The 13,612-nt window shown below is 43.0% G+C and overlaps 1 protein-coding gene across 1 annotated transcript in view; it reads left to right on the top strand.

The window, feature by feature from the left end:
- sqlea (squalene epoxidase a) overlaps positions 1 to 13,369 on the top strand; it is a 46,327-nt gene extending 32,958 nt beyond the window's left edge. Inside the window, exons 9-12 of the mRNA XM_070888534.1 lie at positions 5,943 to 6,085; positions 9,799 to 9,895; positions 10,347 to 10,434; positions 11,562 to 13,369. Of these exons, the coding sequence (XP_070744635.1) occupies positions 5,943 to 6,085; positions 9,799 to 9,895; positions 10,347 to 10,434; positions 11,562 to 11,754 (521 nt within the window). The 3' untranslated portion in view covers positions 11,755 to 13,369. The remainder of the gene's footprint in view (positions 1 to 5,942; positions 6,086 to 9,798; positions 9,896 to 10,346; positions 10,435 to 11,561) is intronic.
- The last annotated feature ends 243 nt before the right edge of the window (positions 13,370 to 13,612 follow it).

A 13,612-nucleotide genomic window follows, 5' to 3' on the forward strand; every position in this document is an offset into this window, starting at 1 on the left:
TTTGTCTTACGGATGTTTTGCTTAATGCGCATGCTTTCGTATGCCTCATGTCTTGGAGTTCAGCCTCTATGTGCGCAGACGCTGACGTCGTCCGCGTACTGTAGCTCGACGATACAGGTTGGGGTGGTCTTGGACCTGGCCTGGAGACGGCGCAGGTTGAACAGGTTCCCACTGGTTCTGTAGTTTAGTTCTGTGATATCTTCACAGAGCACAGCACACACAGCTTCCTAACATGGCAGGCTGTTCTCTCGGAACTTTCCAGAAAGAGCCTGTTCTGTTTAATGATTAACTATACAGTTGTAGTACACAATACATCCACATCCACAGTGTGGAGCTACAAGCATTACAAGCTTACAGACATTACACTTCTCCCTCCTTAATGAAAAAGCCATCATAACAAACATCATAAATAACTTTCATTTTTATACATATTTACAAATTTAACTTTACCACTTGTTTTCTGTTTCCAAGAGGATACCTTCGCTCTCGAACAGAACCTTCCAAACATGGTCTCTAATCTGAACTCATTCGCAGTTCATCCTGAGGAACATTTTCCTCCCTATCGGGTGTAACTTGTGATGGGGAAGGTAATCTATGCATTGCATCAGCATTACTGTGATCAGCTGATCGTCTATATTGAATATCATATGTATATGCTGACAAAATCAAAGCTCATCTCTGCATTCGGGCTGCAGCTAATGTTGGAACTGGGGACTTTGGATGGAGGATTGCTGTTAGGGGCTTATGGTCCATAACGATGGTAAATTTACGACCATACAAGTATTTGTGAAACTTCTTGACCCCAAAAATTAATGCCAAAGCTTCCCTTTCAATTTGAGCATAATTACTCTCTCTGGCATTGAGAGTGCGTGAAACAAAAGCAATTGGTCTCTCCTCCCCACTACTTAATACATGAGAGATTACTGCCCCAACTCCATACGGAGAGGCATCACATGCTAGCTTAATCTCCTTTAGATATGTCGTAGTGAACTAACATGGTGCTCTCTACCAATTTGTTTTTACACTCCTTGAATGCTGTTTCGCATTCTTTTGACCACTTCCACTGGACCTGCTTTTTCAAAAGTCCATTCAGTGGATGTAATACTGTAGCCAAATTTGGTAGGAACTTCCCATAATAGTTCAAAAGACCCAAGAATGAACCAAGTTCAGTGACATTCCTGGGAGTGGGTGCATTTCTAATCGCATACAATTTTTCCATGGTTGGATATAACCCATCTTTGTCTATTCTGTACCCTAAGTACTCCACTGAGTTTTTAAATAACTCACACTTACGAGCAGATACTCGTACTCTGTGCTTCTCTAGCCGTTTGAGGACTTCATTCAATATTTTATTATGAATTTGCTTATTTGGTGCTGAAATTAGTATGTCATTCAAATTACATACTACCCCTTCAATATCTTGCAAAATCTGGTTCATCACCCCTTGGAATATGGCAGGGGCGGAAGATACTTCAAACGGTATAGGCCAAGATGAGTATTTATAGTCAAACATGACTTGGACTCCTCATCTAGTTCAAGCTGTAAGTAGGCATGCGTAAGATCCAGTTTTGAGAAGATCTGACCACCTGTCAGTGTTGTGAACAAATCTTCTATATTCGGCAATGTATTGGGGACATTACACTCAAGAACCTGGTTTACGGTCACCTTATAATCATCACACAATCTTACTTTACCATCAGACTTGGGTACAACAACAGTGGGTGTAGCCCAATTACATCGATCTATCTTATAAATAATGTTCTCAGTCTCTAGTCTTTTGAGTTCTTGCTCAACTTTCTCCTTCTGTGCATATGGTACAGAACGTGGCTTGTAGTAAACCGATCTAGCGTCCTTCTGTACCCTGACACTCGCCTTGAAGCCTTGGATCGGACTGCTCGTTTCGCAGAACACCTTCAGATACTACTTGATAAGCTCATCCGTTGATGAAAATCTCGCTTCCACACAGAAAATCTTACTCCAATCCAACTTCAATGTGCTCAACCAATTTCTTCCGAGTAAGGCAGGCTTGTCTCCTTTCACTACTATTAGAGGCAAGTTCTGAAATTGATCTTTATATTTCACCGATACGGTGATACGACCTACTAAAGGAATTTTCTCTCCCGAGTAGCCTCGCAGCTCTATCTTGGATTTCTCCAGTTGGAAATCACGCAATTTGTCGCGGTACTGTGACTCCGTTACTACACTCACGGAGGCACCCGTGTCAATTTCCATTGGTATCTTGGATCCCGCAACACCTATGTGGATTTTGATGCTTTCCGAATCGCTGTCCGTTAACCTCGTGCTCCTGATGACGTGTAACTCTAACATCTCCTCGTCCTGTTGTTGTTCTTCCATGCTGTGTAGTCTTTTGAGATTTCTACTCATAGCTTTGAACGCTGGACTCATAGCTTTAAAAACTGGTTTACCCTTCAGTCGGCATGCCTTCGCAAGATGCCCAGACTTTCTGCAGAAGAAACACTCTGCCTTCACGTATGGACAAGTTTGAGCAATGTGTTGTCCCAGGCACCTATAGCATGACTTCGATGCTCTGTTAGAATTTGCATTTTCTGAGACTTTCAGCCATGGCCGTCTTTTACTTTGAACCTGCAGGTGATTTACCTCGGTTGACTGACTAACGTAATCATTATTTAATTCTCGGGAATATTGTTCGGCCATGCTCATCGACCTCTCTGTCTGACAAGCAATCTCAAAAGTTAAGTCATCTGTCGCCAATACTTCCTTCTGATCGCATCAATTTTTCAGAAGGATGAGGGGTGATCTTATAGAAACATTTAAAATAGTGAAAGGGATAGACAAGATAGAGGCAGAGAGGTTGTTTCCACTGGTCAGGGAGACTAGAACTAGGGGACACAGCCTCAAAATACGGGGGAGCCAATTTAAAACCGAGTTGAGAAGGAATTTCTTCTCCCAGAGGGTTGTGAATCTGTGGAATTCTCTGCCCAAGGAAGCAGTTGAGGCTAGCTCATTGAATGTATTCAAGTCACAGATAGATAGATTCTTAACCAATAAGGGAATTAAGGGTTACGGGGAGCGGGCAGGTAAGTGGAGCTGAGTCCACAGCCAGATCAGCCATGATCTTGTTGAATGGCGGAGCAGGCTCAAGGGGCTAGATGGCCTACTCCTGTTCCAAATTCTTATGTTCTTATATTTTGTAGCTTTTTTTTTCAAAGACAGAAACTTCCAAAGTCTCTCTGTTGGCTGGCTGAATCCTTCACCAATAAAATTTAAGCTTTAAACATCGGAAAAATCTTCCATCTCGCCACCAACTGTGATATCTTCACAGAGCACAGCACACACAGCTTCCTAACATGGCAGGCTGTTCTCTCGGAATTCTCCGGAAAGAGCCTGTTCTGTTTAATGATTAACTATACAGTTGCAGTACACAATATGTCCACATCCACAGTGTGGAGCTACAAGCATTACAAGCTTACAGACATTACAAGTTCCACTCCAGCGGGGAGCTTGTTGACGGAGGTGGAGCATGGCGGTGAAAAAGATTGAGAGGAGGGTTGGGGCGATGATGCAGCCCTGTTTGACCTCGGTCTGGACGTGGATTGGGTCTGTCATGGATCCATTGGTAAGGATCACGGCCTGCTTGTCATCGTGGAACAGGCGGAGGATGGTGACAAACTTTTGGGGGCATCCGAAACGGAGGAGAACGCTCCATAGACCCTCGCGGTTGACAGTGTCAAAGGCCTTTGTAAGGTCAAAGAAGGCCATGTATAAGGACTGGCGCTGTTCCCTGCATTTTTCCTGTAGCTGTCGCGCTGCAAAAATCATGTCGGTTGTGCCCCGTAGGGGATGAAATCCACACTGTGATTCCTGGAGGAGCTCCTTGGCCATGGGAAGAAGACGGTTGAGGAGGACTCTAGCGACGACTTTCCCAGCAGGGAGATTCCTCTGTAGTTGTTGTAGTCGGATTTGTCCCCTTAGTTAAAGATGGTCACGATTACTGCAGCTCTGAGATCCCCAGGCATTCTCTCCTCCCTCCAAATGAGAGAGATGAGGTCGTGTATTCGCGCCAGTAGTGCCTCTCCGCCATACTTTAATGCCTCAGCAGGGATTCCATCCGCACTCGTAGCCTTGTTGTTTTTAAGCTGTCTTATGGCTTTTTCTACCTCGTTCAGTATTGGGGTCTCACTGAGGTGGTGGCGGTTAGCATGCTGAGGGATGGAGTCTAATTCATCGTCCGAGCCAGGGATCGCAAGGATGTGCGCATTACCCTTGCCATGACAGGAGCCGACGGCTGCTAGACGGACCACCACCTAATCCGATCCATCATCGACATCAACAGAGCCCCAAAGTGGAGGGGGCAGCAGAAGCAGTGCCGCAAAAAAGTCAATGTCGGAGCACTTAAGCACCCAGCTAAGAGAGCCCAATACAGTCAGCGCCTCACAGCTAACCTTGCGTGGCTTGACGACCCCGAGACGCAGAATGCCCACAGTGCTTGGTCTGCCTTCCAGGCCTCCATAACCAGTGCCTGCAAAGAGATGCTCGGTTACTCAACCAGGAAACACCAGGACTGGTTTGATGAGAATGATCAGGAGATCCAAGAGCGAATAGATCGCAAGCGCAGGGCATTTCTGAGCCTTAAACAACATCCCAATGCGGGAGCAGCAAAGCAGCATTACAGATGGTTCAAGGCTGAGGTCCAACAAAAAACCCGGGACCTAAAGAACAGGTGGTGGATGGAGAAATCACAGGAGATACAGCAGCTGGCCGACAACCATGATATGCAAGGATTCTTCACCGCAGTCAAGGCCATCTACGGGCCAAACACCCAAGACCCACCCCACTGCTGGCCAAGAATGGGGAGACACTCATCAAAAACACTGAGGCAGTCAGGGCCCGCTGGAAGGAGCATTTCGAAGATCTCCTCAATCGAGACTCTGCCTTTGACTCGAGTGTTCTCGACTCCATCCCACAGCTACTGTTCGGGGGCCTATAGACTACGCCCACCAGTGACTTTTTCCCCTTATTATTCCTTATCTCCACCCAAACTGATTCAACATCTTGATCCTCTGAGCCAATATCGTTTCTCACTAACGAACTAATCTCATCCTTTATTAACACTGTTACCCAAGTCCATGATCGGATCAGCCATGATCATATTAAATGGCAGAGCAGGCTCGAGGGGCCTATTTCTTATGTTCTTATGTACCCCACCTTCTTTTCCTTTCTGTCTGTTCTTCTGAATTGTCAAATACCCCTGAATATTTAATTCCCAGTCCTGGTCACCTTACAGCCACGTCTTTGTTATGGCTATCAGATCATACCCATTTGTATCTATTTGTGCCGTCAACTCATCAATTTTGTTATGAATGCTACATGCATTTAGATAAAGAGCTTTTAAATTTGTTTTTTTTTTACCATTTTTCCTGCTTTGACCCCACTTTCTGATTCACCTTCATGTTTATATATTCTGTCCCTTCCTGGCACGCTCTGGTTTTCATTTCCCCCAGTGCTACCCTGATCTATTGCCTTCTCCTTGTTCTTTGGCTTTTTAAATTTTCGCTCACCTGAATCCTCCCCCCCCCCCCTCCCCCCGCACTAATTAGTTTGAAGCCCTCTCTACAGCCCGGGTTATCTGAGGTGCTCTCGCAGAGCGCCAGCATGGGCTTGACGGGCCGAATGGCCTCCTTTTGTGCTGTAACCATTCTATAATCCCATGAGTTCCCGGGTTTCGCAAGGAAATTCCTCCCTGTACATTCTTAAAAGAAAAACTCAGGCCATTTGATATTCAGGACACATAGCTAACCATCATTTTCTGAACCAAAGTTAATGAAATCTGAACTTGACTATGGGAATTTGCGAGCTGTCTCTAGATATCCCAATATAATTACCAGTGGAGTAAATACAAAATATGTTATAGTGTCATTTAAGCTTGCTATAATATAACCATTGTTCCATCTTTTATTCAGGTGTGCTGATTTTGGGCGATGCGTACAACATGCGCCATCCTCTCACAGGAGGCGGGATGAGTGTTGTGCTAAATGATGTGAGGATATGGAAAAGTCTCCTGTGCAGCATTCCGGACCTCCGCGATAATGAAGCAATGCTACAGGTCTGACATGTTATCTATAGCACTTAATTCAGGAAGATGGGACCTGAATTTCCGTGGGGGGTTGTTCCGATCCACCGTGACTCATAGAAACATAGAAACATAGAAAATAAGTGCAGCAGTAGGCCATTCGGCCCTTCGAGCCTGCACCACCATTCAATAAGATCATGGCTGATCATTCCTTCGGTACCCCTTTCCTGCTTTCTCTCCATACCCCTTGATCCCTTTAGCCATAAGGGCCAAATCTAACTCCCTCTTAAATATATCCAATGAACTGGCATCGACAACTCTCTGCAGCAGGGAATTCCACAGGTTAACAACTCTCTGAGTGAAGAAGTTTTTCCTCATCTCAGTCCTAAATGGCCTCCCCCTTATCCTAAGACTATGGCCCCTGGTTCTGGACTTCCCCAACATCAGGAACATTCTTCCCGCATCTAACCTGTCCAGTCCCCATCAGAATCTTATACGTTTCTATGAGATCCCCTCTCATCCTTCTAAACTCCAGTGAATAAAGGCCCAGTTGATCCAGTCTCTCCTAATATGACAGTTCAGCCATCCCTGGAATCCGTCTGGTGAACCTTCACTGCACTTCCTCAGTAGCAAGAACGTCCTTCCTCAGATTAGGAGACCAAAACTGAACACAATATTCCAGGTGAGGCCTCACTAAGGCCCTGTACAACTGCAATAAGACCTCCCTGCTCCTATACTCAAATCCCCCAGCTATAAAGGCCAACATGCCATTTGCCTTCTTTACCGCCTGCTGCACCTGCATGCCCACTTTCAGTGACTGATGTACCATGACACCCAGGTCTTGTTGCACCTCTCCTTTTCCTAATCTGCTGCCATTCAGATAATATTCTGCCTTTGTGTTTTTGCCCCCAAAATGGATAACCTCACATTTATCCATATTATACTGCATCTGCCATGCATTTGCCCACTCACCTAACCTATCCAAATCACCCTGCAGCCTCTTGGCATCTTCCTCACAGCTCACACCGCCACCCAGTTTAGTGTCATCTGCAAACTTGGGGTGACTCCGGTGAGAGACTGGCGGAACTCACAGATTAAATGGCTGAAGGTTCCATTTGTGCTATTTCGTAAGGGTTTCCACTGATCTCCCACCAAAGTTATGGCAGGAGATCCGGACTACCCTGTGGAAATTCAGGGCCATTGTTGGATCTTCAGCTTGGTAATGTGACTTCTGGGATCAGAATGTCCAATTCTATTGGTGACTGATGATCACACTCAGCAGCTCTGTGTGTGACAATGATGTTCATCCCCATTCTGTTGCCTCACTTGAAAACTGTATCTTACCGTCCCGAAGGGGAACAGCAGAACTCCTCTGGTTGTTTACTCAAGGGGCAGTGTTGGCAGTACCGCCCTATCTCCTGCACATTGTGTAGGAGAAATTATGCCAATGTTTTAGTGAGTTTCAAAGCAGAAAGAATTTGAGTATTTTAAAAGTTTATTTCAGTTAACATGAAGCCATGTGGATCAGGAGAATTCCAGGGATTCTTGGACCACGATATCATAACTCAAATGATATCCAGACTTCAAGAGTTAAGTTATGTGGAGAGATTACACAAATTAAGGTTGTATTGCCTAGAATTTAGAAGATTAAGGGGGCGATCTGATGGAAGTTTTCAGGATATTAAGGGGAACAGATAGGGTAGATAGAGAGAAACTATTTCCACTGGTTGGGGATTTTAGGACATCGGGGCATCGTCTAAAAATTCGAGCCAGACCTTTCAGGAGTGAAATTAGGAAACTCTTCTACACACAAGGAACTCTCCTCCGCAAACGCCAATTGATGCAAGATGAATTGTTCATTTTAAATCGGAGATTAATAGTTTTTTATTAACCAAAAATATTAAGGGATTATGGGGCAAAGGCAGGTATATGGAGTTAGGTTGCAGATCAGCCATGATTTTATTGAATGGAGGAACAGGCTCGAGGGGCTGAATGGCCTATTCCTGTTCCTAGGTTCCTATGTTCCAAATATAACTGTAAAAAATAGTTTGATTTTGTATACATGAAAACCACTAGACTATTGTTGAAGTCTAAAACTAAGACAACACACAAACTTTTTGCAATTAGTATTTCTAAAAACATAACGGCCCTGAATTCGCGGTTGGAAACTTCCCGCCTCCAATCCGCAAATAAAATGTCCGCGTACCTGGTGGTCCGGGAGGTACGGAGATTTGCGGTCCTGAGCCTCTCTGGGTACCCATGGGTAGAGGTCCACGTATCCCGGGGTGAATGCGGTTCGCAAGCGCCCCTGGGATCACGTGGGCTGGCCCAACGAGTGAAAGAAGGCGATCCCCATTCATGCTTATGGGGAATCCGTATGTATGGAAATACCATAGTATGAATGGGAATACCCCCAAAAATACATCTACACTTCAAATAAGTAAAAAAAATTACATATTTAAATTAATTAAAATGGCATTTAATTAAATATTGAAAACAAAAATGCAATTTTTGGAAAAATAAATTTACATGTTTTAACGCAGTTAAAAATAAACTTACCTTATTGCACAAGGTTTTTAATGTATGAATGATTGATAAAATGTTATTTTTATGTTGATTAAAATGATTTTGCTGGTAAAAGCAGGCCTTATCCTTTACCAGGCATAAGAATTTAATGGGCATTTGCTGGGCAAATAGCCCAACTCTCCGCCCGTGAATGCCCTTTTCTCGGGGATGCGTTGGATCTGTCAAGAAAATTCTTGACAGATCGCAAGTTCTGGGTTCTTGCACATGCGCTTTGCACGCGAAAACCCGGAACTTGAACAGTCTCTACGGGCGCATGCGCATGTAGTATGCAACTGTCGGGGCCGCAAATTACAGCCCAACATTTTTTGCAGGATTTATAGATTAGCTATTTCTTAATGTGCTTACTTTTAACAGTTTGGAACCTGACTCAGTGAACGAGGCAAACAAGAGACCAGAATATATTTTCAGTGACTGTATAATCTATTTAAAATGTTAAAATGTTTTCAAGTTAGTTCTTTCTTTCATCTTGGCTCACCTGAGGCTCAGTACCTTACTCCTGATCCTCTGCATCACCACCCTGAAATTGCCTGCCAGGAACTGGCCCAGAGTTGCCTGGGTGACTCATCCTGTATATTTCCTTCTCTGAGAATGCACTTGGCACCTCTCACTAATGGCAGGCATTTCAGCCCATGAGGAATGACAGATGGACACCCCACGGCCTATTGCTCATTGGCAGAACACATTGTGTGTCCCCAACCCCCACCCCACATATTGAACAATGTATTAACAAGTCAACTTCTTCATTAAATTTCATGGTAAGGTAACCAAAGAAACTATGCAAGACAATTGAAAGCATTGCAAATCCAAACGCTGATGACTAAAAGTTAGGATGGGAATTATTTGGATTTGGGTATAGGTGCCTCAACTTGCTATTTTTTCTCAGCTCTTTTCTGCAACCCAGAGCCATTTTCATTCAAATAAAATGTGCTTCTCAAAACAGTGGCTTTTTTTTTCAAAAGTAGAAATAATTGTGGAAAAAACCTACTCACTGAAGACAACTGTTCATATATTGTGTATAATATGCTCCACTGTGACATACATGCCTGAGCAGACAATTAACAAGCAATCTGAGCACAGCCCTTGGAGTTTGCAATAAGTGCAAACTTTGGGAAAGCAATTTGGAAAGAAATTTTACACAATCTGTTGTGATTTTTTTGCAGGCCAAGAAGAAATTCCACTGGGCAAGGAAGAAGTCCCATTCCTTTGTAGTGAATGTTTTGGCTCAAGCGCTGTATGAACTCTTTGCTGCCACAGACGGTAAGCTCAGACTCCTGGGAGCAGGAGACTCACACAGACCTGTGCATTCTCCAACAGGCACAACAGCATTTGGTTTTCCTGTGGTATTCGTACCACATGCCTTCTAGTTTTAAATAGGAACCAGAATCAATACAGAAATCGCATTACACTTCCATTGAATGTCATAAAAGATTTAATTTGGTGATGTAAATTCATAAGTAAGATTCTATCAGGGTTTCAATGAATGTGATTTTTTTTGAGTATCAGTGCCCCACAACTTCAAATATTTGTATTCTTTATTGGCTTTTTTAATGTTTACATTAATCACACATAATCCTGTTTTGAAGTTTATTTAAATTGTTCTAATAGAGATTGGACTCAATACCTGCACAAAATACTACACATTAATACTTCTTTAAACAAATATTTACATAGATTTTAATATAATTCATTATATTTAATTTAATTCCAGATTCCTTGCATCAACTCCGGAAGGCTTGTTTTCATTACTTCAAGCTGGGTGGGCAGTGTGTGACCGGACCAGTGGGTCTGTTATCTGTGTAAGTCCGAATGCTGAAAATCATCTGTCATTTGAAAAAATCTCTGGAGACAGTTTTCTCTCAACTGTGAATGAAGAAATACTGAAACATCACTATCATTCTAACTGACTTTCGTGTTTCATATGTGTTCAACTAAGCAAAGCTGTTGATATCAATAGTGGAAATTACCTCATCTGGCTTCAGGAATCCTATGTTGGGAGGTGAGAAAGAGAGAGAGTGTGTGTGAAGATAACTCTCCTTCAGCTTTCTCTAGAACAAGTTGCCAGTGTGGGTACTATTCCAAAGATAGTAGAGGAGAAAATCTACCAGGATTCAAGCAGCTCTTTACAAGTCAGCCACTCCTGCTGCAATATATTTGTATATCAGTGCATATTTAGGCTCTAATGTGACCTCTTCCTCCGCCAACCCTCCTCTCTCCCCACCCTCCCGGCCCCGCACCCCCTTCCCCGCCATCAAATTGAATAGTCTGCTGAAAATCACTACCTAATCTCAAATAGCCACTAGGTAAGGATACTGGGAGCTGTAGGTGCCTATGGATCTCCGGTTTCAGGAGAGAAGTAAAACTGGAGTGGGGAACTTACTCTGAATTAGTAAGGGATTTAATCCATTATCTCCTGTGCACTCCACACCACTGAGTCGGCAGGTAAGTAAACCAGTCCAAGAGTGGCCAGGTGATGACTCTCTCTGATTCCTGTGAGGAGGTACCTGGCCTCCATTCAGTGCCTCTGCAAAGCATTGGGGGATCAAGATTGCATCACCTTTAACATGGATCTGTGCAGTGGGGCTCCAAATCACTGGTGATTGTTGGAATTAATGACAGCTAATATTAGAAACAGACCAGTGTGCATTAAAATAGTGCTAATGTACATTACTTTCATCTTCAAAATTAGGGAATTAGTTACTAATGTGGATGCTATGAATAAGTTTACAAATAAGGGTAATTTTAACAGGCAACGCTCTTGGCATGAAGCCTCTCGAAATGGGAATGTGACTCAGATAGCTGTAACGCTACAGGGATTCTGCAGACCATGCTCCCATCTCGCAAGGCTCCATGCTGGAGAAGACCCTTGCAACATGACCCCTAACAATTCCTACATATGACTAATTGCTTATTTTCTTCCCATTAGGCTTTCTCCTGAACCAATGACTTTGATCGGGCACTTCTTTGCTGTGGCACTCTACGCTATCTATTTCTCGTTCAAGACAGAACCATGGTACATGAAACCACGAGCCTTATTGAATGGTAGTGTCATTGTCTATCGTGCATGCTCAGTTATCTTTCCTCTCATTTATTCTGAAATGAAGTATCTTGTTTACTGAATAACGTGAAAATGATAAAGGTAAGCAAGAACAAAAACACACACGGAGCCTTTGCAATAGTTGGACATTTACCTCATTGTTGTGTCTAAAAATTGAATACAGTTATGTTGTCTCAAGATTTAAAACCCCTCCTGTGGCCAATTGAGTTGCAGAATGACTGTTAATCGATCTTACTTTGTAGACCTGTGATCCAACTATGTAACTGCAATACACTTAACAAGCACATATTTATGATGTATACATAAAATGGCTTGTGTCCTTTGGTGCCAATTGGACACACATTTTAAACAGCGCTGATTATGGCTCGTGGCACCAGGTTAGTCACATTGCCGTTTATGAAGCGCTTCTGTTGTTTGTTCTAATTGTTCAAATTCAAACTTCTATCTAAAACATTTGAAAAGGGTGTGTTCCTAAACTGTAATTGTTCGCCAAGGGAAGAAGAAAAAGTAAAGACCACTAGTTAATTCATTCCCACGGTAAAGTTGTCTCCAACATTTAGGGGGTGCATTTCCACGGGGGTTCTCCGAATTGTCCACTGTGACCTTGGCGGAAGAGCGGCAGAGACCGTGCGATTAGAAGAACCTCTGCGGAAACCCTGCCACTACGTCCTTTTAAAAGTGCGTTTTCCTTCAGAAGAACAAAGTATTAGCTTTTCCTGACTGCATTTAAGTAACATATTATTTGTAAGCACTGAGATTTGAATTTGCCTGATGATTCCATTACTGCAAAACATTCCAGAGATAATGGCTTCATCAAATCATATCCCAGAAACTGAAGGCAATGTAATCTAATTTTTTTTTTTTAAAAGAGGGACAAGAGTAATGCCACATTGATGGTGCATCACCGGCACTCCCACATGCAGGGCCCGGAATTTGATCTGCAGGGGCCATTCGATCTTAGTGTTGTGGGTGCGTTTCACCAGTTCACAGCTGGTTTGCTAGGCATGGTTCATGACATTACAGTGATTGGTCTCCAAAGGGGCAGAACGACTGATGGAACCAAGCTTGTGTCTTCTGTCAGCGGTGAGAAGCAACATTAGGTCAGCAATGACAGTGTTACTGCCTCTGGGCTGAAGGAGGAAGCACAAAGGCCGAAGCTAGCAGTGTTCTAATATAAGGGGAGAAAAAGACACAATTCCTCAGTAGTTTGGTGGTTTTCCAAGTTCCCTCTGTAAAATGATTGCCCATGAGCCTATATTTTTCTTAATTTTATATACATATATTTTTGATTGGAAAATTATTTGCAGTACTGATAATGTAACCACTAGATGTTACTTGTGTTCTAATTTACAAAGCACTGCAGCCATATCTAGAGCTGGCTAAAGGAACTGGCTACATTTCCCAGTACGCAGGTTCCAATACTTTTAGATTTTGTCTTTTAATTATTGTTTTTCACCCCTGGTTTAAAAAAATAAAACTTATTTTATGCCAAATGGGTAATGTATCTTCCTTTAATCACACCCTCTTGATCACATATTTGTCTCTGAAATTTGTGTACTATATTAAAATTGTATATAATGTACAATTGTAAAAGCAGCAATGAATTTTCACTGACTATATTTGTTCATTATGTTTAGTTATTCTACCATTAATTCTATGAATGTTCTATATTAGTATGTACAACTTTATTAAAAGGTTTATAATTTGTCCAAGGCTGTGCTGAAAACGTGTCTTGTTATGTTCAGAATAACTCCTCGAGACTGTGTTGTAAACTTAAACCATTGTGACCTTGGTCTCTAATATAACTCCAAAGTGAGACAGCAACGTGGTGGCCTGCCTTTTATACCTCTTGCACCAGGGTACACAGGTGACCCATAGGTCTCCCACAGGTGTGCCCTCTAGTGGCAAGTCTTACACAC

Source organism: Pristiophorus japonicus, chromosome 1 (assembly GCF_044704955.1).
Source record: "Pristiophorus japonicus isolate sPriJap1 chromosome 1, sPriJap1.hap1, whole genome shotgun sequence".
Lineage (NCBI taxonomy): Eukaryota > Metazoa > Chordata > Chondrichthyes > Pristiophoridae > Pristiophorus > Pristiophorus japonicus.